This window comes from Rhinatrema bivittatum, chromosome 2 (genome assembly GCF_901001135.1).
Source record: "Rhinatrema bivittatum chromosome 2, aRhiBiv1.1, whole genome shotgun sequence".
Classification (NCBI taxonomy): Eukaryota; Metazoa; Chordata; class Amphibia; order Gymnophiona; family Rhinatrematidae; genus Rhinatrema; species Rhinatrema bivittatum.
The window spans coordinates 241,291,931-241,317,499 of NC_042616.1; the positions used below are offsets into that span (position 1 = coordinate 241,291,931).

Consider the following 25,569-nt stretch of genomic DNA (forward strand, 5'->3'; position numbering starts at 1 on the left):
AGACTGAATCAGATTTCAATCTGACATCCGCACTAAATATACCCGTGCACGAGGCTCTGATCTTCAGTTTTCGCCTCGAAAAGCAATTATGGATATTTGTGTGTTTGGATAATTTCTATTAACTTGATTACTCGGATTGGTTGACATGGTTTCTAGCTGGAGACTGCCAGGGCACTCAACTGAGAAGTGCCAACACCTGGTAATATGGGTGTCTGAACTAGAGATAAGGGTTGGCTTACCCATGCTTGTGTTGCTCTCGAGGGGAAGTTCCCCTGAGGATTCTTGAGTACGAGGCAGCCATGAGTGGGGTGCTGAGACCATCTGTCTACACTAAAGAAAATGAAATTATCAGGTAAGTAATTTCTACATTTCCGAGCGTGTAGCAGATGGACTCAGGACCAATGGGATGTACAAAAGCTACTCCTGAACCGGGTGGGAGGCTGCCCGTGGCCCATTTAAGTACTGCCTTTGCGAATGCTGTGTCCTCCTTGGTCTGAACATCCAGGCGATAGAATCTCGAGGTGTGGATGGAGGACCACGTTGCCGCCCGACAGATCTCTGTGGGTGACAGCATCTTGGTTTCTGCCCAGGACACTGCCTGGGCCCTTGTGGAATGGGCCTTGACTTGTGGAATGGAGGCTTGCCTGCCTCTACGTAGGCCGTCTTAATTACTTCTTTGATCCAGCAGGCTATGGTTGCCCGCGAGGCCGTGTCCCCTTGCTTTTTCTCGCTGTGAAGAACGAATAGATGGTCCGCTTTCGTACAAGGTCCAATCTTTCCAGGTATCATGGCGAAGAAGACGTGAGTCTTCCGAGTCCTTATGCTCGTCTGGAGATGGCAGCGAGATGATTTGGTTTAGATGGAAGTGAGAAACCACCTTTGGCAGGAAGGAGGGTACAGTGCGCAGCTGTATGGATCCCGGCGTGAATCTGAGTAACGGCTCCCAGCATGATAGTGCTTGAAGTTCAGAGATTCAACGGGCTGAGCAGATTGCCACGAGGAACACAGTCTTCAAGGTTGGGAGAAGTAGGGACAGACCGCGAGTTGGTCTGAATGAAGCTCCCACTAGGAAGTCTAACACTAGATTGAGATTCCATAGGGATATCGGCCACTTTAAGGTGACCGAATGTGCTTGACCCCTTTTAAGAAGCGGGAGATGTCTGGGTGGGCCGCTAAGCTGGTGCCATCCACCCTGGGTCTGAAGCTGGCCAGGGCGGTCAGTTGCACTTTGATGGAGTTGAGGAACAAACCATTGTTCACGCCGATCTGCAGAAATTCCAGGATCATGGGGATTTTGACTGTCCGTGGAAGGATGTCGCGGTCCTCACACCAGGCTTCGAATATTCTCCATACTCACATATATGTTAAGGAGGTGGAGAACTTGTGCGCTCGGAGCAGTGTGTCAATCACTGGTCCTGACTATCCACTCTTTTTCAGGCAAGACCTCTCAATAGCCAGACCGTAAGCGAGAATCTCAGTCCTTGCTGGAGTAGATCCCTGTGTGGAGATAGGCGTAGAGGGTTTCCCACCAGAAGTCTTCGCATGTCCGCGTACCACGGTCTTCTTGGCCAGTCTGGGGCCACTAGAAGTACCAGCCCTCTGTGGTGTTCTATCTTGTGGATGATTCCACCCAGTAGTGGCCATGGAGAGAAGGCATACAGTAGGTCCTCCTGTGGCCAGGTCTGGACAAGGGCGTAGATTCCCTGAGACAACGGTTCCAGTCTTCGGCTGAAGAACTTGGGGACCAGGGTGTTGGACCCGGTTGCCAGAAGATCCATGGCTGGGGTTCCCCAGTGGTTTACTATCCGCTGGAAGGCTGCTGTAGACAGTGTCCATTCCCCCGGATCCAGACTCTCTGCTGAGGTAGTCCGCAGTGACGCTGTCTTTTCCCGCGATGTGGGCGGCTGATATCCCTTGAAGGTTTGATTCTGCCCACGTCATTAGGGGCTCTATTTCCAGAGACACCTGCTGGCTTCTGGTTCCCCCCTAGCGGTTGATGTAGGCCACTGTTGTGGCGTTAGCCAACATGACTGACTGATTTGCCCCGGAGTCTGTGACTGAACCGTAGGCAGGCTAGTCTGACTGCTCGGGCTTCCAGTCGGTTTATGTTCCATGCAGACTCTTCTTTGTCCCATTGCCCTTGAGCAGTTAGCTCCTGGCAGTGGGCTCCCCATCCTCACAGGCTTGCATCCATGGTGAGCAAGGTCCATTCCGGTGGGGATAGGCTTGTTCCCTCGCTCAGATGGTCTTCTCGTAACTACCATTGTAGCTGGTTCCGAACCTTCGCCAGTAGCCGGAGGGGGGCGAAGTAGTTTTGAGACATTGGGTTCCACCGTGACAGTAGGGAATGTTGTAAGGGCCGCATGTGGGCCCTTGCCCACGGGACGACTTCTATGGTTGATGCCATGAGTCTGAGGACTTGGAGATAGTCCCATGCTGTGGGAAGAGTGGAGTTCAACAATGCTCGTAGTTGTTCCATCAATCTCTTTCTCCTTGTAGGGGGAAGGGTGACTTTGTTCCATTTGCTGTCGAACCAAACTCCCAGGTACTCTACGGATTGGGAGGGCTGCAGGTGGCTCTTGGGTGTGTTGACGACCCACCCCAGGCTCTGCAGTAGTTCCTTGACTGATGGTTGCTTGATGTCTTTCCTCTGGCGATTTCACTCTGATCAGCCAATCATCCAGGTATGGGTGCACGAGGATTCCTTCTTTCCTCCATGTCGCTGCTACTACCACCATGATCTTGGTGAACGCTCGGGGAGCCGTAGCTAGCCTGAACGGTAGGGCCTGAAACTGGTAGTGATGGCCCAATATCGCAAAGTGTAGGAAACGCTGATGGATGCGATGGATCGGTATGTGGAGATAGGCTTCTGACAGATCCAGGGAGGTCAGGAATTCTCCCGGTTGTACCGCCTTTATGACCGAACACAGGGTTTCCATGCGGAAGCGAGTTACCTTCAGGTAGCGATTGACGGTCTTGAGGTCCAGTATGGGCCGGAATGTTCCCTTTTTCTTGGGCACAATGAGGTAGATGGAATAGTGCCCAGAACTTTGTTGGTGCGTGGGCACCGGTATTATTGCCTTTAGGGTGAGGAGTTTTGATAGTGTGGTTTCCACTGCCTTCCACTTGGAGGGGTCGTGGCATGGAGAAATCACAAACTTGTCCGGGGGGATGCTGTGGAAGTCCAGGTAGTATCCCTCTCGGATGATGGATAGGACCCAATTGTCCGAGGTTATTTTGATCCATCTTTGGTAGAATAGGGCGAGTCTGCCCCCTATGATCTCTTCCTCTAGATGGGACTGCTGATTCTCATTGCATGTTGCAGCTGGGGCCTGGTCCCGAGCCGGCGGGGCAAGGAGCTTGGTAAGTGTTTTTGTATGGTCTAAAATGCTGGGATCCTCTGCCCTTGGGTGCCCGGGGAGAGGGGAGTTGGTTCCTCTTGTTTCTATCCTCCGGTAGACAGGGTACTGGGGACTCGCCCCATTTGTCGGCTAATTTGTCCAGTTCGCTTCCGAACAGGAGTGTTCCTCTAAAAGGCATTCTCATGAGCTTCGTCTTAGAGGTCGCGTCGGCTGACCAGCTTCGGAGCCAGAGCTGTCTTCTGGCTGCCACTATGGATGACAGGCTCCTGGCTGAGGTGCATACCAGGTCTGAGGTCGCATCAGTGAGGAATGATATTGCCGGGTCTAATGCCTCGATTGGTGTAGTTGCGTCCCTGGCCATAGCCAGGCAGGCGCGTGATACCACGGTGCAGCAGGCAGCGATCTGTAAGGTCATAGCTGATACATCGTAAGATTGCTCGAGGATGGATTCCTGCTGTCTGTCATTGGCATCCTTGAGTGAAGCTCCTCCCTCGACTGGTATGGTAGTGCGCTTTGTGGTGGCGCAGATCAGGGCGTCGACCTTGGGAAACGTCAGGAGTTCCTTCGTTGCGGGGTCCAAGGGGTAGAGAGCTTCTTGGGCTCGCCGTCCCTTAAAGGTGGCCTCTGGAGCGTCCCATTGCAGGTCGATCAGTTGTTGTATGGCCTGTAGTGTAGGAAAATGGTGTGAGGTCTGGCAGAGCCCAGCCAGGAAGGGGCTCACCTTGGACTCTGCTGTGTTGCATGTGTCCGGGATGGCCAACGCCTTCAGACTCGTGGCTACAAGTTCTGATAATTTGTCTTTTGGAAAGAAGCGCATCATGGTTCGATACGGTTCCGTTCCTGGAGGGATTTCCCCCTCTTCCAGGGGTTCTGATTCTTCCTCAGAGTCATCTGTGTCCCCTAAGGGGAGGTATTTGTCCAGTGGAGGCTCATCTGTTGGAGGCCGGGAGGGGCCTTGAGGTTCTGGACCACTGGTGGGGGTTGTGGTTGTGCTGCTGGTGGCTCTGTCTGTGCGTGGATGTAGGATTGCAGCTCAGTGAAGAATCCCACCCAGGTGAAGTCGCCTGGGACCACATTGGGTCCGACAGCACTCCCCGACGGCCCCCACTGTGGAGGGGCCGAGTCGGGAATAGAGAGGTCCGAGGTAGTCTTGCTGGTGGATCCGGAGTCCTCTACAGGCTGAGGGGGACCTTGTCTCGGTTCCCCCCCCCCCCCCCCCGAGCTTCTTTGCATAGGAGGCACAAGGCGGAAGTCACCTCAGGCTGCGCCGCTCTCAGGTGAGCATGCCAGACAGAGGGCTTGACCCTTAGCTGGCAGTGCCATGATTTGCGGGTGTATCCTTACAGGTGCGCTTGCCGGGAGGCCTGGTTATGCGTTCCGGGTGCACCTACGTTATGCGCGTAGGAGCGGAAGATGCACGCGTGGCTATGTGCACAGGCCTAGATGTGCGCTCAGCACCCTTGAGCTTGCCGCTGTGCGCCCGGCCCCGATGCACGCATCGCTGTGCGCACAGCGCAGATGCGCATGCCGCTATGCGCACAAGTACTTTGTGCGCCCAGCTGTCGCTGTGCACACGGCTCAGTTGTGCGGACGATGCGGCGACCAAGGGGGGGGGGGGGAGCGCCGGCGACCACGCGGTAAGATGGCGGCCCCCTCAGGGGGTCTCCACATGGGAGGACCCTCGTGCCGGATCGGGGTCTAGCCCGGACGGGGCTGTTCAACCCGATTGTACAGACGCCAGAGGGACGATCTGTGCAGCTGTCCGAGCCTCGGAGACTGGAGACTTAGAGAAAGTTTTCTACCTTACCTTGTCTCGGCGCCTCCTAGTCCTCTGCCGGGCGGTCTCCGGCTGCGGGGGGAGAGGGAATCACCTTCACCGCCTCGCTCGGTTTTGCACTTGCTGCCTCTCAGCTGCTCCCTTTTCAGGGGGCTAAGTCCAAGATGGGTCAGCTACCGGACCGAGGCTGCCTCTCAGCCGCTCCCTTTCCCGGGGGCTAAGTCCACGCCGGGACAGAGGCTTACTTCTGAGGGATCTTGGAAATCACCTCAGGAAATCTCGACTGGGGGAGGGACCCTTAGGCATCACCGCAGAAGAACGGGGCTCGTTTTGGAGGCAAGCTTTTCTTTGTTTCTTCTTTAATTTTGGAGTTTGGTTTTCTAACACTGTGCGAGTGTGAAGTCCCGAACTGCTACGGAGACGGAAAAAAATGAAGATCAGAGCCTCGTGCACAGGTATATGTAGTGCTGATGTCAGATTGAAATCTGACTCCATCTCCAACTGCTATCAGGAGCACACTATACCCATTGGTCCTGAGTCCATCTGCTACACACTAGGAAATATATACTGCAGAGCACTATTTATACTAATACAAATTCCACAAATATGCTAGAATCTTGTTACACTAACATGTATTTCACCATACATAAAGAATGTACATTCATGATTTATACCTATATGAAATGAAAACAAATGGTACATTTACATAGCACACCATTTTGAACACTGCGAATTAATGTATATGTATTTGTGCCAAAATTTAAAATTCTTCCAAATTTTTTCTCATTCCATATCTGGGCACCAAGAAACTTCATGAAATAATCCTATAATAGCTTACAAAAAGAATAACCTAAAACCATGGAACACACTAGACCCATCTCACCAATGCTTCTGTAAGCAGTTCTGTTCTGTGTTCTGTAGAAAACTTGAGAGTTTCAGACTTTTTTCCACTTCCCTTCCGAAATGTGAGGTTGAATTCTGTCCCTTGTCCCTTTCCAACAGGACTAATACCACAAATATCTCCATAAGGCCACTGAAATATATAAAAGCAACAAAAAAATCCAACTTTGGTATTAAATAAAAAATTTACATTCTACCTACATATAACTTTCAAGTATAGTCAATGCGTTTAAATATGCTATTTTTATAAAATGCACTTTTATACTGATATAAACATTTGATTTTTAGTAATATGTTTTAGCTGACAGTGTTATAACCAGAGTTTCATAGATGGTTCCCAAAGCTCTGTATTGAACAATGCATGCTCTGTTACACTAAGTGGCAAGAACCACTAATAACACAGAAGAAACCATTTCAATGTGGGCAATGACCAGAGAGTGAGTGAAAAAACAACTGCAAAGAAATCTGTACTCTTACAGAAAATCATCATCTCCCAGCAGTAAGGATACCTATAATCACTTGGTTTCTGAGAGATTCTGATAAGGCTCTCCCCATAAAGATGCAACATCTAACATTTTAATAGTATCACCACGTATCCAATATTAAAAACGTGAAAAATAAGGATTCATGAAGTCACCCACTCAGTTAAACACTGAACATGCATAGATATGTGGGGAACTATTTAAATCATCCTTCCCTCCCTCCTCTCCCAAAAATACATACTTCATAGTGCAAAACTCACTGCAAATGATATAAGCTGTACTGCAAAAAAACAAACAAAAAAAAACAAAAAACTGAAAACCAAATCAGCAATAGAAAAAAATATGATTTTATCAGAAAGATATTCAAAACACAATATAAACTGTGACCTTATCTAAAGCAAAATTGCTTACCTTGTAATAGGTGTTATCCCAGGACAGCAGGATGTAGTCCTCACATATGGGTGATGTCACTGAACGGAGCCCAGGCGGGAAAACTTTGTCAAAGTTTCTAGAAACTTTTGACTGGCCCAGTGAGGCCACTGAGCATGCCCAGCATGCTATGATATTCTCTGCCACAGGTGTCTCTCTTCAGTCTTGTATGTAGCAAAAGCGTTAGCAAAAAGGAATAATAAAGGAAGAAGGCCCAAGTCCGTGGGGTGGCGGGTGGGTTCTGTGAGGACTACATCCTGCTGTCCTGGGATAACACCTATTACAAGGTAAGCAATTTTGATTTATCCCAGGACAAGCAGGATGCTAGTCCTCACATATGGGTGATTAGCAAGCTAGAGGCCGAGTCATTTGGTAGTGAATATTGTTGTTGAAATGAGTCAGTCAAGGATCACATAACATTGGATGTAGAAGGAGTTGGGTTTAAGCTGGAAACAAGTTCTTTAAGACAGATTGTCCGTAAGCTGAATCTTGTCTTCCTTGCTTGTCCAAACAGTAATGAGCTGCAAAAGTGTGAAGCGAACTCCATGTTGCTGCTTTACATATGTCAAGTATTGGCACTGAACGATAGTGTGCTACTGAAGTTGACATTGTTCTTACTGCGTGTGCTTTTACTCGCCCTTGGAGAGGAAGGCCTGCTTGTTCGTAACAAAACTGTATACAATCTGCTAGCCAATTGGATAGAGTATGTTTACCCACTGCCTTGCCCGGTTTGTTTGGGTCATAGGAAAGAAAGATTTGATTGGATTTCCTGTGTATTGCAGTGCGGTTTAAGTAGAAAGACAGAGTACGCTTGCAATCTAAGGTGTGTAAGGCTCTCTCTCCTTGGTGAGAGTAAGGCCTTGGAAAGAATGTGGATAAAACTATAGATTGGTTTAAGTGGAATTCCGTAACTATCTTCAGAAGGAATTTAGGATGAGTACGGAGAACCACTCTGTCATGTAAGAACTTAGTGTAGGGTTCATATGTGACAAGTGCTTGTAATTCACTAACCCTTCTAGCTGATGTAATGGCTATGAGGAAGATAGTTTTCCATGTAAGAAATTTTAGATCACTGGAATCTATGGGTTCAAAAGGAGAACGCATGAGTCTGGTTAGAACCAAATTTAGATCCCATTGTGTGACTGGGTGTCTAATTGGTGGTTTGAGGTGAATTAAACCTCTCATAAACCTGCTGACAAGAGGTTGTGTAGAGATAGGTGCATCTGCTACCTGATTATGGTAAGCTGAAATTGCACTTAAATGTACTCTTACAAATGAAGTCTGTAGACCAGATTCTGAAAGATGGTACAAGTAGTCTAGTAAAGACTTTGTAGGGCAAGTGAAAGGATTGATGTCGTTTTGCTTGCACCACAAAATGAATCTCTTCCATTTGGAAGCATAGTTCTTCCTTGTGGAAGGTTTACGTGAAGCTATAAGAACTTGGGATATGTTGGATGAAAGATTGAGTGGTTGTAAGATCAAGCTTTCAACATCCAAGCTGTCAGGGATAGGGATTGGAGGTTGGGATGGCGCAACCGACCCTGATCCTGAGTTATGAGAGTGGGAGCTACTCCCAGGCGAATGGGATCCCCGACTGAGAGGTCTAGAAGTGTGGGAAACCATACTTGTCGAGGCCAATATGGGGCTATGAGTATCATAGTCCCCTTGTCCTGTTGTAGCTTCACTAGAGTTTTGGTTATGAGCGGTATTGGAGGATACGTGTAGAGTAGGCCTGAGGTCCAAGGGCGAGCAAATGCATCCTTGGCTGGCCTGTTGTTCAGGTTGTATAGGAAACAGTAGTTGTCCACTTTGTGATTCAGATGTGATGCAAAGAGGTCTACTGTTGGTTGTCCCCAACATTGAAATATCCTGGTCACTACTGTGGGATCCAGGGACCATTCGTGTGGTTGGAATTGACGACTGAGTCTGTCCGCCACTACATTGTGAATGCCTGCCAGATAAGTGGCCTTGAGAAACATGGAGTTGTTCAAGGCCCAACCCCATATCTGAGCTGCCTCTTGACAAAGGAGGTACGAGCCTGTCCCTCCTTGTTTGTTGATGTACCACATGGCTACTGTGTTGTCTGTTTGGATCAGCACAGTCTTGTTTGTAAGGCAGTCCTTGAAGGCATGCAGAGCATAACGTATAGCTCGAAGTTCCAGGAAATTGATTTGAAATGTTGCTTCGAACTTTGTCCATGTTCCTTGTGTTTGGAGAGTCCCTATATGAGCTCCCCAACCCAAGGTGGATGCATCTGTAGTTATAGTTATCTGTGGGACTGGTTGTTGAAAGGGTAGGCCCTTGCACAAATTGTCCTTGTTCACCCACCATAGTAGAGAAGAACGTAGTTGGTGGGTTACTTGAATTGGAGAATGCAGTGGTTGAATGGCTTGTATCCATTGTGATCTTAAAGTCCATTGGGTTAATCTCATGGCTAATCGTGCCATAGGAGTGACATGAACTATGGATGCCATGTGGCCTAGTAATGTTAGAAACTGATGAGCTGTTGCTTGTTTCTTGGAGTGAATCGAGTATGCCAGTAGGGAAAGTGTTTTGCTCGATCTTCTGGTAGAAAAGCCTTCGAGAGGTTGGTGTTCAAATCTGCTCCTATGAATTGTAGCATATGGGTTGGAGTAAGATGTGATTTTGGATAATTGATGAGAAATCCCATGGAGTGTAGTAGAGCAATTGTTCGGTTGAGAGACTGTATTGCCCCTTGTTGAGATTGGCTTCTGATGAGCCAATTGTCCAGATATGGGAAAACATGTACACCTTCTTTGTGTAGGTGTGATATTATTGCCAGACATTTGGTGAACACTCTGGGAGCAGAAGCTAGTCCGAATGGCAGCACTCTGTATTGGAAATGTTGAAGGCCCACCATGAAGCGCAGATACTTGCGATGAGGAGGGTATATTGGTATATGGGCGTAAGCATCTTGAAGATCCAGAGAACAGAGCCAATCTCCTGCTTGAAGAAGTGGGAGCATTGTACCTAGGGAAACCATCCTGAACTTTTCTTTCTTTAGAAATTTGTTGAGATTTCTGAGGTCGAGGATGGAACGAAGGCCTCCGGTTTTCTTTGGAATGAGGAAATATCTGGAGTAGAATCCTCTGCCCTGCTGTGACCTGGGCACTGGTTGAATGGCCTTGGTTCTCAGGAGGGTGAATAATTCTATTTGTAAGTGAATTATTTGAGAATTTTGTTGTGGGTAGGAAGTTGGTGGGAATTCTGGAGGAATTGAGAGAAAATTTAGTTTGTAGCCGTGAGCTACTACGGAAAGTACCCAGTGGTCTGTTATATTTTCCCAATTTGAGTGGAAATGTGAAATTCTTCCTCCCACTGGTATGTGTTGTTTGGGGTTTAGGAGGAGGGCCTGTTCTCTGGACTGTTGTTCAAAAACCCGTAGCTGGACCAGTCTGTGGAGGAGGCTGAGTATGGGCTGTTCTGGGTTGCCTGGATTGAGAGCGCTGAGTAGGCCTAGAAGGTCTAGTCCTTGCAGGCTGATTGTAGTACCTTCTTGGTCTGTAGTATGGTCGCCTAGGTTCTCGTCGAGGAAGACGCCTAGGGCCCTGAGTTGTTGGTTCTTGTGGTATTTGGGACAGCTGTCTTAAGGTCTCTGTGTGATCTTTAAGTTGTTGGACAGCATCCTGTACCTTTTCTCCAAACAAGTTATCTCCCAGACATGGCAAATCAACAAGTTTTTCCTGAACTTCAGGTCTGAGATCGGATGCCTTCAACCAGGCCCATCTTCGTGCTGTGATGCCAGCTGCTGCAGTTCTTGAAGCAGTGTCAAAATTGTCATAAGCAGCTCGTACCTCATGCTTCCCAGCTTCCAGGCCCTTGGTAATGATGGCTTGTGCAGATTCTTGGAATTGCTCTGGGAGAGAATTTGTAAATTCTTCCATTTGCTTCCAGAGATCCCTTTGATACTGTGTCATATACAGTTGATAGGCGGAGATTCTGGAAGATAGAAGTGCACCTTGGTACACCTTTCTGCCAAGGGAGTCTAGAAAGCGATGATCCTTCCCTGGAGGAGCTGAGGAGTGTGGACGTACCCTCTTGGATTTTTTCTGGGCAGATTCCACTACCACAGATTGATATGGTAACTGTGTTTTTTGAAAACCTGGTGCTTGCTGCACTAGGTAGGTAGTGTCCACACGTTTGTTAACTGCTGGAACCGTGCATGGGTGCTCCCATACTCGGTGTTGTAGGTCTAAAAGCACCTCATGGATAGGGATTGCCAGAACCTGTTTTGGTGGGTCCACGAACTGCAGGACCTCTAGTGTATGTTGCCTTGAATCTTCTTCTGATGAAAGTTTGAAAGGGATTGTGTCTGCCATGTCTTGGACAAAACTGGAAAAGGATAAGTCCTCTGGTGGGGATCTTTTCCTTGATTGAGGAGGTGAGTGTTCTGACAAACTCTTCCGAAGAAGTATTTGACCTTCGATCATCCCAAGAATCTTCTTCATCTGATTCTTGATAGGGAGTTCTTGGGGTTTTTCTTGAATTTGTGGAAACACCCGATGGTCCAGGTAAAGGTTCATCGATGGAAATCTGTACCGGAGTCAAGAATGACCCCGGCATCGGTGTTACCACCGGCATCGGCCAGTTTGCCGGCATCGATGTAGTAAGCATCGGCATCGACAGAGAAGTTGGTACTGAAAGTTGATCCTTCAGAGCCTGTGAAATCGCTTGTCGGATTAAATCTGACAATTCCGGCCGCACAACCGTTGGGAGCAGAGCGGTTGAGGGCGGTGGCGTAGGCTGAAGCACAAGTTCCTGAGACGTACCTTGTGTTGGATCTGGCGCCGGCAATGGAGTCGAGGTAGGCTGAGGCGTTGAGAACTCCGATGTGTCCTGATGTTTAGCCCACTTCGCTGTCGAGGCTTCCTGGGAAGCAGGGTCGGACAACGAGGGGCTTCGATGCCGGTGTCGATGTTTTGACTTTGATTTTTCTGTCGATTTTGTCGACGTTGAGGACGATGAAGGGGACGAATGATCCCCTGACGGTCCCGGGCGAGGTTTTTTAAGTACTATGCGCTTAGTCGCTCCAGCCGGAGACGACTTCGATGACTGTGACGGAGAAGGTATGAGTTGCAGGCTGAATAAATGCTCCATTTTTTCGAGCCTGGTTTTCCGGGTTTTTGGCGTCATCTCCGCACATTGTGGACAATTTTGTACATCATGTTTGTCACCCAGACACACCACACATTTGGTGTGTGGGTCTGTAAGCGACATTTTTCTGGCACAAACAGGGCATTTTTTTAAACCCGTTGACATTTTTGTAACGATCAACGGCCGTCAATTCGACTGAGGAGAAAATTCTTTACTCCCCGAAACAGATATTTTGAGACTGGGTTACTTACCAGCCGGTAAGGAAAGACCCCGAGAGATTTTCTGAGAGAGAATATATCAAGTTTAAGACTATTAAGTCGAGTTAAACGTTGAGAAACACTCAACGGCTCCGGACCTGCAATGCTAACCGCAGCGCGGAAAAACGAAGACTGAAGAGAGACACCTGTGGCAGAGAATATCATAGCATGCTGGGCATGCTCAGTGGCCTCACTGGGCCAGTCAAAAGTTTCTAGAAACTTTGACAGAAAGTTTTCCCGCCTGGGCTCCGTTCAGTGACGTCACCCATATGTGAGGAATAGCATCCTGCTTGTCCTGGGATAAAGGCATTTACATCTAAATTCTACAAGCTTACACAGGTGTTTATCAAGGACACAATATTCAGTGAGCAGAAACGATGTACCTTAAGGCAGATGAAAACTATTTTTAAAAGAGGAACTCCATCATACCCCTCCAGTGTGAACTGCTCCATTTTTTTTTTGGGGGGGGGGGGGTGCAGGATGAGAGGGAGACATTCCTAGCACAATGATTTAAATAGTTCCCCACACATGTACTCATATTTAGTGTTTAATTAAATGACCTTTTATGAATATCCTACTTTCCATCTTTAATTGGATGTCTGATAATGCAACAGTTTGTATCGTTTTAGGCTTAGTCGCAGACTTTTTTCTTTAGCATTTTGGTTTAGGTGGCCACAGTTAAACCCCAGATCTGGTCCTTTTTCTTTAGCATATAAATTAATCACAGAGTTTATTTTCTGTGCTAAATTTGTAATACCAACTACACAAGAAGTATCTGCAGCGTAAGAAATAGTGTCAAACAAGAACCTAGCAAGGAAGTTCAGGGGACTGACATTTATTTAAAAAGAGTTTCTATTCCGTCTATAACAAAAAGATATGCTAGGCGGATTACAATAGCAGAAAAATACAACAAGTACATACATTTTAGAAAATTAAAATATCACAAAAAAAAAAGAATAAAAATAAGACATGTATCCTCTGCTAAACATGCTGCTACTAGGATAAAAAATCTGACAGAATAGAGCACATAGCATCTCAGTCAATCTCGAAAGAAGGATATACACCACTGAGAAGATGATCTCTCTCTCAGCAGGGTTTAGGATGATGGCGATGGATAAAGTGGACTCTGTAATACATATTATGCTGAGTACTATGATAAATGTTTAAATTTTCATTAAGGGAATCATTGCACATAAGTTGATCAAACAACTCATATGAGATGCAGACCATGAGAAACTGGAGAAAAAAATTCTTCATTAACTGATGAGAAAATGAATGTCATAATAAATTTTACATATATCTTGTTTTTATTAGCACAGTGATGTAAGACTGAAAAGGAATTAAAGGAGTAGCACTATCTTGGCTTATGTCTTTTCTTACAGAATGGTCCTTTCAAGTCAAGTGGGGTACAGAGCTATATAAAGCAGTGGCTCCCAAACATGTTGTGGAGGACCCCCAGTCAGTCAAGTTTTCAGGATATCCCTAATAAATAAGTATAAGAAATTTGTATGCAATGGAAGCAGTGCATGTAAATCTCCCTCATGCATATACATTGTGGATATCCAGAAAAGCTGACTGGCTGGGGTCCTTCAGGATAGGTTTGGGAACCACTGGTCTAAATCAAGACCATTAATATGCAGGGTCCCTCATGGTTCCGGACTTTCGCCCCTCTTCTTTAACTTGTATCCAGCTACATAGGTTAATTTTATTTAAAGCCTGGAATATAGTAGCTACTTTTTTCCAGATGATATTCAGATTGTAGTTTAGTTGTAATGGGTCACAAAAGGAAATGGGGGTAGTTTAATTACTGTTTGGCGCAAATTGCCTTTTATCTAATAAAGACAAAACAAAAAAAATCCAACAAAATTGGAGACTCTTTGGATAAATCATAGGATTGACCAATAGAGCCATAGCACTATTATGGTTGGTATAGTCATTCCTCGTAAGGAGGCTGTAAAGGCCTTAAGTATCAAAATTGATGCCAAATTAACTATAACTGACCATATCTCTGTACTTGTCCACTCTTTTTTCTATTATTTATGTTATATTAGATGACAAATCTTTTGTGGAGCCAAATGAGAGTTTTACCTCAGTCCCTCGTTCTATCTAGATTATGGGAATGTTCTGATTTGGGGTTATTACTGGGGACAATGGCTCATTTGCAGCTTATTCAAAATACAGAGGCAAAGTTAATTTTGGTTTGTACAGTTTGATCATGTATCTTCATTCCTGCAAAACTCCATTGTTACCATTTTGCCATAAATTATGTTGAAATGTCTTTGCTTTACATTGGGGTGTGCCCATTCATCTGGCTAATCTTGTGGTTCCTTAAACCCCCCCTTCTGGAACTCTTAGGTTCCAGTGCTCAAAAGCTATTGAGAGTGCCTTCAGCCTCAGAGATTAGGCATAACCTACAAGATTGATGGCCTTGTCTTACTAAGCACCATTATTATGGAATGCACTGCCAGTGGAGATTTGCTTGGAGACAAATTTTCTTAACTTTAGAAAGAATGTTAATACAATTATTCAAGCACACCTTTTCAGATGACAACTAGTGCTCAGGATATGCTCTTGTGAGTGGAATGGCAGACAAATTCAAACTTGTGCTGTTTTTTCTCTTTTTAGAAGCAGAGATTTTACTGTATAAATGTATGTATGTTTTTACTATAGTCGTATTACTATATTTTATTTTTTTATATTTATTGTATGCTATGGATATTGTATTATGAACCACTTTGATTATATTAGAAATGCAGTATATTAACCTTAATAAGTAATAAGATTGAGAGAGCTCAGGGAGAATGGGATCCGCCCCCTATGACATCACCACGTTCAGCGTGAGAGCCGGTAAACGACGCCGGTCCACCAGGCGTCTCACGCCGAAGGGCTTTCCCCTTTGTGCTCCCCTTTGTGCTAACCTTTGTGATTCCTGTAAAATAATTTTATTTATGTTTTCTTTGTTAATTAACCTTTACTAAGGTTGTTTAGCTTTTTCCTTTGTTAACAATTGTTTTTTCGTTATAGATGTTCAATGTATTAGACTAAGGAATCATATTTCCTGCTTATTCTGTTTCATTGTAAACCGGTTTGATTTGCATTTTATGCAAGAAATTCGGTATATAAAAATAAAAATAAATAAATAAAAGATTCAATAATACTAAGTATAAATTAATCCAAAGATTTCTAACCAAATAACCCATTTGTTTCTGTTTATGACAATGCTGACTGAATACTATATGAAATTCATCAAAACTATCCAAGATCTGATATTACCTGATTTGTAATTTCCAGTGTGTTAGGATTATATGTAGTTATGGCATGGGTTCCTACAGAAAAAATTCGCTTGTACCTAGAGAAGAAAAAGCGAAGGTAAACGTTCAGTTTATTAAATTAAAAACAAACTCACTAACTCATTTTCTTGAGAATTTTAAGTCAATCCTCTTAAGTTGCTATATGAGAAAAAAATACAACTTAGTTTTCTCTGTAGACAAACAAGTGAAAATGCCTTAAGTGTTCTCTTTCAACAAAAAGAACAGTGGATAACCAATGTTTTATTTATTTATTAATTGCTTACAGATACCTAAAACGATTTACATCTGACATACATAATTAAAACAAAATTTCAGGTAACAGAATCAAGACAAAAATTAATGATCCTAAGGCAGATAAACCTTTATATGAATCTCCGCTACAGTACTTATTTGAAGACTTGTTTGAAAAGATGAATTTTTAACATTGATTTAAAACCCTTTGAATCCTCTGTCAAATGTAGTGCCTCTGGAAGGGAGTGCCAAATGTTGAGGGGACTGCCAGCAAAATGGCAGTCTCTCAGGTTTCGGCAACCAGGCCTGTCTTACTGAAGGACTGTCAAGGAGGCCTCTCAGACAACCTAACAGGCTGATGCAATATGGATGCACTAAAAATGTGCGTCCAAACTGGGAGCACTTTTTTTTTTTTTTTTTAATGCATGCACAATCATCTCTCCTGGGCATCCAGTGCAATAAGCAAATGAGCTACCACGCTAAAAAGGACACGATAGAGTTAAATTGTGTGCCCCTAGTGCATCCATGGTATGGGGCACCCAGGAGACGTGGAATGTGCGCGGGTTAGGAAAATGGACGCTCAGTTTACAAGCATCCATTTTTTCCAGTAGCAGCTATTTAATGGCACAATACATGTGCACAATATAGACAGCCCGCAACAGATTTTTTTGGTTTTAAGTTGAGTCCTTGATGTACAGGAAGACTTTATGCCTGCTCCAGGCATGTGTAAAATTTTACAGGTTAAAAAGTACACATCAGGCACATTGGGATTTTTATAATGCGAGGTAATAACTAATAGTCTCATCTACATGTGATGAGCGCTATTAGCTACGCCTTTGGATGTACTTTTTGGTCGCGCTGATCCCCTTATTGCACTGGGGATTGGTTATGGACTAGTGTCCAAAATGGATGCTTAACTGCTCATTAAGCTGTGTGCTAGGCTGGGCACACTTTATTGCATCGGTCTGTAAGTGTTTGTGGCTGGTAATAGACACTCAGCATGGCATTTGCCCAAGGAAGCAAATCCAACTTCAATAATTTGTGCACCATCATTGCAATTTTAAAGATGATTCAATGGTGCATAGCCAACTGGTGTAGTTCCATCAGGGCTAGAGTATTTATTTATTAGCTTTTCTATACCGATATTCGAGGGTACATCATATCGGTTTACATAAAAACTGAAGAGAAATACCATAAAACAAGGGAGGGGGAGAGGGAGCAGCGAAGAAACAAAGTGCTTTGTGGAAAGGGGGTGAAAAAAAAAGGACAGGAAAAATTAACAAATGAACAGAACATTGTGGTGAACGAGCGAAGGTTCATGAACTAGCAGTAAGCACTATATACAATCTTGCAAAAATGTAATAAGCATTATATATGCAATCTTGCTAAAATTATACCAAATTGTATAAATAACACAATGTAACACATGGCCGGAGTAATATGATCATGTCTATTCTTCCCAGACATCAAGTGAGTAGTTGATTTGCAGAATCTGCAACACCCTCAGCTTATTCACAGGCATCCCGACATACAGCATGTTGCAATGGTCCAAAAGCTGTTAAGAGAGGCTTGGACCACTATCCTAAAGTCATTTAGCTCCAGCAGGGGTTTCAAACAATGAAGAATGTATAATTTGAAAAATCCTGCCTTAATTACAGATTTTATCTGATGGCAAAACGAAGCATGAATCAACCCATATCCCAAGACCTGACCTGTTTTTTTTATATAGAAAATAACCCTAAATAATAAAAATTGGCTCTAAGCAGGGTTGGAAAAGAAATTCTGGAGGGCAGACTGAGCAAACATACTGGCATGTTGAGAGTCAGTTTCAAACAATAATGGGAAGTAAATGTGTGAACAGAAAGTCCACATCGCAGCTTGCAGATCTCCTGAATAGACAGGCAACTGAATCAGCCACAGTTCTGCCATACCCCCCCCCCCCCCCTTCTAGAGTAAGACCTGCTTGGCATGGGACAGGTAGTCCCCCTAATGTTCAAATTTTGCCTTTTGATACTCTACTGTAATAACTCATATCTAATAATCACATGGGTTTAAAAACTCCTGTTAAGCGAGAAAAATTCTTTCGCATCTTAATCGGCTTCAGGGTGATGTAATTTGCCAGCAAGAAACACATAAATGAAAGGAACATCTTAAATTGAGTCGTAAGTGGGTGGGGCAAGTTTTTGCTGTTTCTGAATCCTCCAAGAACTATGGGGTTGCAATTCTTCTGCATAAAAACAGATTTAAAATTACACAGAGAACTTGAAGATTTGGGGGGGGGGGGGGGGGGGGGGGGGGGGGGAGGTCACTATATACTATTGCTTGGAGTGCTAATGGGTAAAGAGTTTATGGTCCCAACTCCTATGAACATGTTTTCTTTTCTACTTTAATGCATACAATATTGGAATTGGATAATGCACCAATTTTTCTGGGGGTGACAAACTGCATACTTGATCCCAGCCTTGATCGATATCCGGCTAAATCCTCCACTATTCTGTCTTCCAGGAAAGGGATACCACTTCTCTATAAGCATTTAGGGATGTGGCTATCTGGAGACTGAATCCAAATATAAAAGATAATACTCGCCTCACTAGGGTACACTCCACTGCTACACGCATAGACTATATATATATATTTTTTTTAATTTTATTTTTATCATTTTAATCATTACAGCAAGATACTTCTCACTTACAGAAAACACAGAAATGCAATAAGGCACAACCACATATTCAAATAAGTAAATTATAAAACTTCACAATCAAGCATTATTGCACTCCCCCTTAAGGAAATATATGAGAGGAAGGCAGGTAATTTAAAGGGAGTCAAAAGGAAATAACACATGAAAAAGGCTTAACATGAGATAAGGCATTCATTTATATATGATCTTCTCACTAAGGTCACTTATTGGAGGTAATTACTACCCTCCTGGCATTAAGGAAGGATATTAACTGTTCAGGGTAAAAAAAATGTAACACAAGATGGCACTGGCCGTCCATTGCTCCTACCATGTGACAGGAGCCGACCAATGGCACCGGTAGCCCCTGTGACATAGTAAGGGGCAAAGGCTATCGGCGCCATTTTGATACCGGCAGCCGACGGCGTGAGTGCAGTAGATGGCTCCCGGACCCCCGCTGGACCACCAGGGAGTTTTGGCAAGTCTTGGGGGGGGAGGGGAGGGTCAGGAGGGTGGGGGGTTGTAGTTAAGAATGAAATGCATGAATGGATCAGGGGGGCCCCCCCCCCCCGACGAATACCGAATGTAACGTATGCGGTTCCTCTGCACATCCCTAGTAGTTAAATCTCAAGCGGATTGTGATAAATTGCAAGAGGACCTTGCGAGACTGGAAGATTGGGCTTCCAAAGGTGTATGAAATTTAATGTGGAAAAGTGCAAAGTGATGCATATAGGGAAAAATAATCCTTGCTGTAGTTACACAATGATAGGTTCTATCTAGGAGTTACCACCCAGGAAAGAGATCTAGGCGTCATAGTGGATAATACATTGAAATATTTGGCTCAGTGAGCTGACACGATCAAAAAATCAATCAATAATATCACCAAAGAATGCTTCTACAAGCTTCAAGTGTTGAAAAGAATTAAACTTCTCCTCCACTTCCAGGACTTCAGAACTGTCCTCCAATCTACACTATTTTCAAAGACGGACTACTGCAATGCATTGCTCCTGGGGCTCCCCATCTCGGCAACAAAACCGCTACAAATGCTCCAGAACGTAGCAGCCAGAATCTTAACTAACACTAACCGAAGCGCCCACATTACCCCTATCCTCCGTAACCTACACTGGCTGCCAATAAAATACAGAATTCAACATAAAGCACTCACCATAATACACAAAACCATTCACAAACAACTCACCCTAGACCTACAGGTTCCACTCAAACTCCATGCCTCAGACAGGCCCATCAGAGAGGCATATAAAGGAATGCTGCAAGTCCCACCTACCAAATCCACCCGGCTAACAACCACCAAAGAACGTTCCTTCTCTACAGCAGGACCAGTCCTCTGGAACAAACTACCGACTGATCTAAGACTGGAACCATGCCTCCACACCTTCCGAAGGAAACTTAAGACGTGGCTATTCCTCCAAGCCTTCCCCTAACACAAATTAACTCGTCATACCCAGATCAAGGAACTTAATATCTATTAATTTCATAACATATTAGTTGATAATTACCTAGTTAATCTCTATCGCTCTTACTCCTACTTCACTTATTCCTAGCTACACTAGCTCCCAAGTTCAATACCCCTGTTTATTGTAACTTTGATTTTTCGACCTTTCTTATTTATGTTTACTTGGTTTTATTTTTACTTCTGGTTTCCCCTGTTCCATGTAAACCGGCCTGATATGAATCCCATTCATGAAGGCCGGTATAGAAATGTTTTAAATAAATAAATAAATAAAAAAGCAAACAATGTTAGGAATTAATAGGAAGGGAATGGCAAATAAAACGAAGTATGACATAATGCCTCTGTATTGCTCCATGGTGAGAACGCATCTTGAATACTGTGTGCAATTCTGGTCGCTGCATCTCAAAAAAAGATATAGCTGCACTAGAGAATATGCAGAGAAGGGCAACCAAAATAAGGGGCATGGAACAGCTGTCCTGTTAGGAAAGGTTAAGCAAGTTAAGGCTGTTCAGTTTGAAGGAGAGGCAAATGGGGGGGGGGGGGGGGGGGGGGAATATGATAGAGGTCTACAAAATCATGAAAGGACTTGAACAGATTAATGTGAATCTGTTATTTACTCTCTCAGATAATAGGACCAGGTGGCACTCCATGAAGTTAGCAAGTAGCTCATTTAAAACAAACCGAAGAGAATTCTTTGTCAGCGCATAGTTAACCTCTGGAATTCATTGCCAGAGGATGTTGTTACAGCAGTTAGGATAACTGGGTTTGGATAAGTTCCTAGAAGAAAAATCCATAAACAAATTAATAAGCAATAGTAGCTTGAGATTTATTTAATGTTTGGGTTCTTGCCAGGTACTTGTGACTTGGATTGGTCACTGTTGGACCCTTGGTCTGACCCAGTATGGCATATCTTATGTTCTTATGCTTGATGTTTGAGGTGTGGGGGAGTTCGAGCGCCGTGGAAGCATGTCCCACTGCTGCCAGGTGGGCCAAGAAAGGAGGCTCTCCTTGCCTGCTCAGCAAGATCCATCTTCGGCCCCAGGGATGACAGAAGAGAGGCATTTTGATGCAAGGGCATATAAACCTGCCTCTTCCTCTCTCAATTTGGTGATCTTCTGAGCCCGTTGTCTCTGGGGTCTGGACAACATCCTACTGCGGTCCCTGCAGGTGGACTGATATTGCTTCAGGCCTAGGCAGATGAGCAGTAGTTATGTCCATCTATGATGACATAACTTTGTCGCATTGGCAGTATTTGAATCCTGGAGGCTTTGGGGATTCACCTGAGTGAAAAAAATACCAAGGAGAATAAGAGAAGAAATCTGTGTGCAGCATGCAAGATAAAAAGACTGAGGAGAATTGGTGATCACGAGGGAAGAGCCACGCAGGCACACAAAGTCAAAGCTCTGTAATCTTTAAAAAAAAAAAAAAAAAAGCTTCGCCCAGGTCTGCCCAGAGGACATCCCAGACAGCATGGCTAATTCAGCCTGCTTATCTATGGGAAAATGGCTAATTCAGTCTGCTTGTTGACGGAAAAAGGAATGAGTCTATAGAGCAAAGAAGTATTTGGCAAGCAAATTTCATATCATTTTAATGAAATCTGGAACTTTTCATCCTGCAGAATGCACTACAATGTGTTAGAAAGCCATGACTAGATCACATTAATTAGGATATCAAGGAGTATGGTTGGCAATACAGGGAACTACTCAACCATTATACACGGAAAGAGTCGATTATTAACAACGCCATGGGGAATAAGAGTTTTTCTTGCAATAGAGCAAAGACTGGTTTCAGGAAATGAAACCAGATTTCCTAAAAGAAGCAACACAGAGGAAACACTGGGGAGAAAAGTAGCATTCCATTTCAAACTGGCTACAATCAGCATATAAAATATTAAAAAACTCTTGTAGTATTGCCTCTATGTATTTTGATTAGGATTCACTGGTTTAATTGTACTCAGCTATAATCATGAACACCATAAATCAAAGTCTTCTTAATGAATGCTTGGTGTTACAACAGTCTTCCATAACCTTTCAACAAGTCTTACATTGTGTGTAAAGAAAGTAAAATACACTTTTTAAAACATTGCCATGTGAATAATTTCATTTTATTCCTATTGCATCATATTCATTACATTTAAACACAAATGGTCATCCAAAGCAAGCTATCAACAGCAGTAACCTAGGCCCTGTGTTTTATACTGACAAAGAAAGTTGCTCAACTGTTTTGCAGTAAGTAACATGATATTGCTGGCTTCCTTCTTGTTCATTCTTCTTACAGAAAGCAAAATGTATTAACTGGAAAAGTAACTTCTGCAACTGCTACTGAATGTAAAGCAACCTAACATCTATCAGCAAACAGGTGGGGGGGAGGGGTACAGATGTAATAAGCAGACAGTACAGTTTAACATGCAGTTGTGAAAACTTTTTGTACACACACTTTACTGCCAATACAGCATGGAGTGTTGCGCACAAAAAAAACATGCAATGTGCATACAGGTTAGCAAACTCATGAAAATTGCATGCTAATGACGGCATTAGCTATAACCTCAAATTTAAGTGTAGTGCAAAGATGCATAAGGATCCTTAAAATTCAAATGAAAATTCAGTCTCTATAAAAGGTGCCAAGTGACGCAATTGTTTAATGGGTAGATGTATAAAGGTGAGATACAAGTAAGTCCCCCAACACAGACCGTGTTTCGCCCCTCCAGTTGCGTCAGGAGGGACAAGAGCCCAAAACTAGTAATTAAACATTGACATGGTTTGGCATCTCCAAGTCACGTGCAGAAGCCGAGACAGCTCAAATTACTGCTAGTAATCCCCAAGGTCTCATAGATGTTGAATAAGGAATTCAAAAAGTAGTACTGGGAACCTGAAAACTTAAAGAAGTCAGAGCCTGGAAATCCACATGATACAATATGACATGGGGACCTACTTGGATTTCACCTTTATACATCTAGCCATTAAACAACTGCGTTGCTTGGCAACTTTTAGTGACTAAATCTTCATTTGAAGCTTAAGGATCCTTATGCATCTTTGCACTACATTTCGATATATTGTGGTTGCTCCATTGTGTGTACCGCTCCTCTTCCTCCCAATGCAGAGAGATGCACTGGCTTACCTTGTTTTCTTAGCGCTGGAAACAATTTCTATTCCAAGGGGGAATTAATTTTCCAGCGCTAATGGGCAGAAGATAGAAAATGCACATAAAATCCCAACTACAAATTCTGGGACCTGTAGTTGGGATTTTATGTGCAGAAAACACGTTTTCAGCACAAAATATGATTTCTGCACCTAACAAATGCTGTATTGTAAACATTTTTTTGTATGCATAAATCATTTTATGGGACCAAAACATGATTTATGTGCATAAATTAACCTTTTAAGCACACACAGCATTTTCTTTACAAACATTTTTGGGTTTCTGAACGTTTTTAAACTTCCGATGCTTTAACATACTATTAGCTTTCTGCACCAGGAGTTAAAAAAAATTGTGCGAGTGTTAAGCTGTGTACTGAATTTCAGCACACAGTTTCAACATTCAGCTTATTACATCAGCTTCAGGATCTGCAAGAAATTAGGGGAGATAAGTCAGGAAATCTTAATTCAAGCTTAGTCTACAAACAATGTAGGAAATGGATTGGCACATTGGTGTGACAAATGAACAAAATGTATTGCTACTGTTACAATACAAGAGATTTTCAATAAGGCTTTGGTATAGGACTGAAATCAGCAATAAATTATTTCTTTGCCTCCACTGATGTGCTGTACCATATTCTATACGGTTATGTGTATTCATTTATACCTGTGTGTAATTCACTGTACAAAGAAAAGGAAAAAGGGACAGAAAAGGAAAAAGGGACAGAAAAATAATGCAGGGAAAAGGCATCACCAACAACTGGTAACTTCTGAGGAAAAAATTACCAAACAATTTAAAAATAAAAGACAATTTAGAAATTAATATACTTTCTTTACAAAATAAACAGAATAGAACAAAAACGTATCAAGGACCATATTCAAAAGCCATTTAGACGGATAACCTAATAGTTATCCACCTAAATGGCTTACCTAGTTATATTCAGCCCTTAACCGGCTAAAATCTAGCTGAGTAACTAGTTACCCGGCTAGAATACAACCGGATAAAAAAAAGGGGGCGTTTTGAGGATATTCCAGGGAGGGGCTGAGATATCTGGCTAACCTAGCTGAATATCTGGTATATCCGGCTAGGTTAGCTGGTTAAATTTAGACCTGCTTCAGAGCAGGTCTAAAGTTATGCGGCCTTATGTGGCCGGATAATGTGCTACTTAACCGTATATATTCGAATATAGCCATTTATGTTTTTAAATTATCTGGCATGCAAAAGAGGTGGAGGACTAAGCCAATCAAAGGAAAACCAAATCAAAATAGAAAAGTATGATCAAAAGTATATAAAGTCCACAAAATTCTTAAAAGATTAACATATGTTTTCTTGGCAACTTGAAGACATGGTATTTAACAGTGCATTTGAAATCTGTGCCATTCTGAATTTAATTACGAAACTATTTTTTCCCAGTTCAAGGTCTCTCCCGACCAATCATTCGAAATACCGTTCCATATCAGGGGACCGTGTAAAACAAATTACAAGTGCACTGCTAAATCACGTTTTCAAGTGGCCTATAAAACGTGTTAATCTTAAGAATTTTATGTACTTTATATACTTTTGATCATCCTTTTCTATTTTGGATTTGGTTTAAGTTATCCAGTTATATGAATACTAGCAACTGTACCCATTCTACACCCGGGCGGCGAGCCTTTTTATTGGCACATATGCTCTTGTATGGAAGCATTATCTGAGAAGGAAAAACAAAATTGTTTTCACCCAGGGCAAGGGACGTGGAGGCACATTTGCTAAAGTCAGGGCTATTGGCATTAGCTTCGCATTCCTCTTTACTCCTGGGGGAATTCTGCGGAAAAAAATTTAAAATTTTGCACACAAGAACTGAAAATTCTGCGCAAAAAAACCTGAAAATTATGCAAACTTTATATTGGACAAAATAACAACTTACATGACAATCTTTAAGTAATTACAGTTTAAATTATTAAAGAAAAAAGTTATTACTTAAAGTTGCAGAATTTTAAATATTTTGAGCAGAATTTCCCTAGAAATTCACTGTAAGTGTGTCCCTTCCACATACACACACCCTCATACAGGCTCCCTCACTCTCTCGCGCATACACACACATTCCCTCATATAGGCTCCCTCTCTGAAACACACACAAGCATCCCCCGCACTCCCCCTCTTACCAACCAAGCTGTCTCTCGCACTCCCCCACACCCCCTCTCCTTTCTCGTACACACACTCTCTCTCACCGGCATCCCCCTCATATAGGCTCCCTCTCTCTCTGAAACCCACTCAAGCATCCCCCCACCCACCCTCTCTTACCTCCCATGCTCTGTCACACCCTCCCCCACCCCCCTTACCAACCATGCTCGTCGTCACCCCCCCTCTCACACACATTCTCTCTCACCGGCATCGGGGGGATGCCGGTGAGAGAGAATGTGTGTGAGAGGGGGGGTGACGACAC

The 25,569-nt window shown here is 43.7% G+C and overlaps 1 protein-coding gene across 1 annotated transcript in view; it reads right to left on the reverse strand.

Annotated features, from left to right (window-relative positions):
- Positions 1 to 25,569, reverse strand: part of DNAJC13 (DnaJ heat shock protein family (Hsp40) member C13) — a 701,712-nt gene that overhangs the window by 601,571 nt on the left and 74,572 nt on the right. Inside the window, 2 exon segments of the mRNA XM_029587070.1 lie at positions 6,023 to 6,172; positions 15,596 to 15,671. Coding sequence (XP_029442930.1) covers positions 6,023 to 6,172; positions 15,596 to 15,671 — 226 coding nt within the window.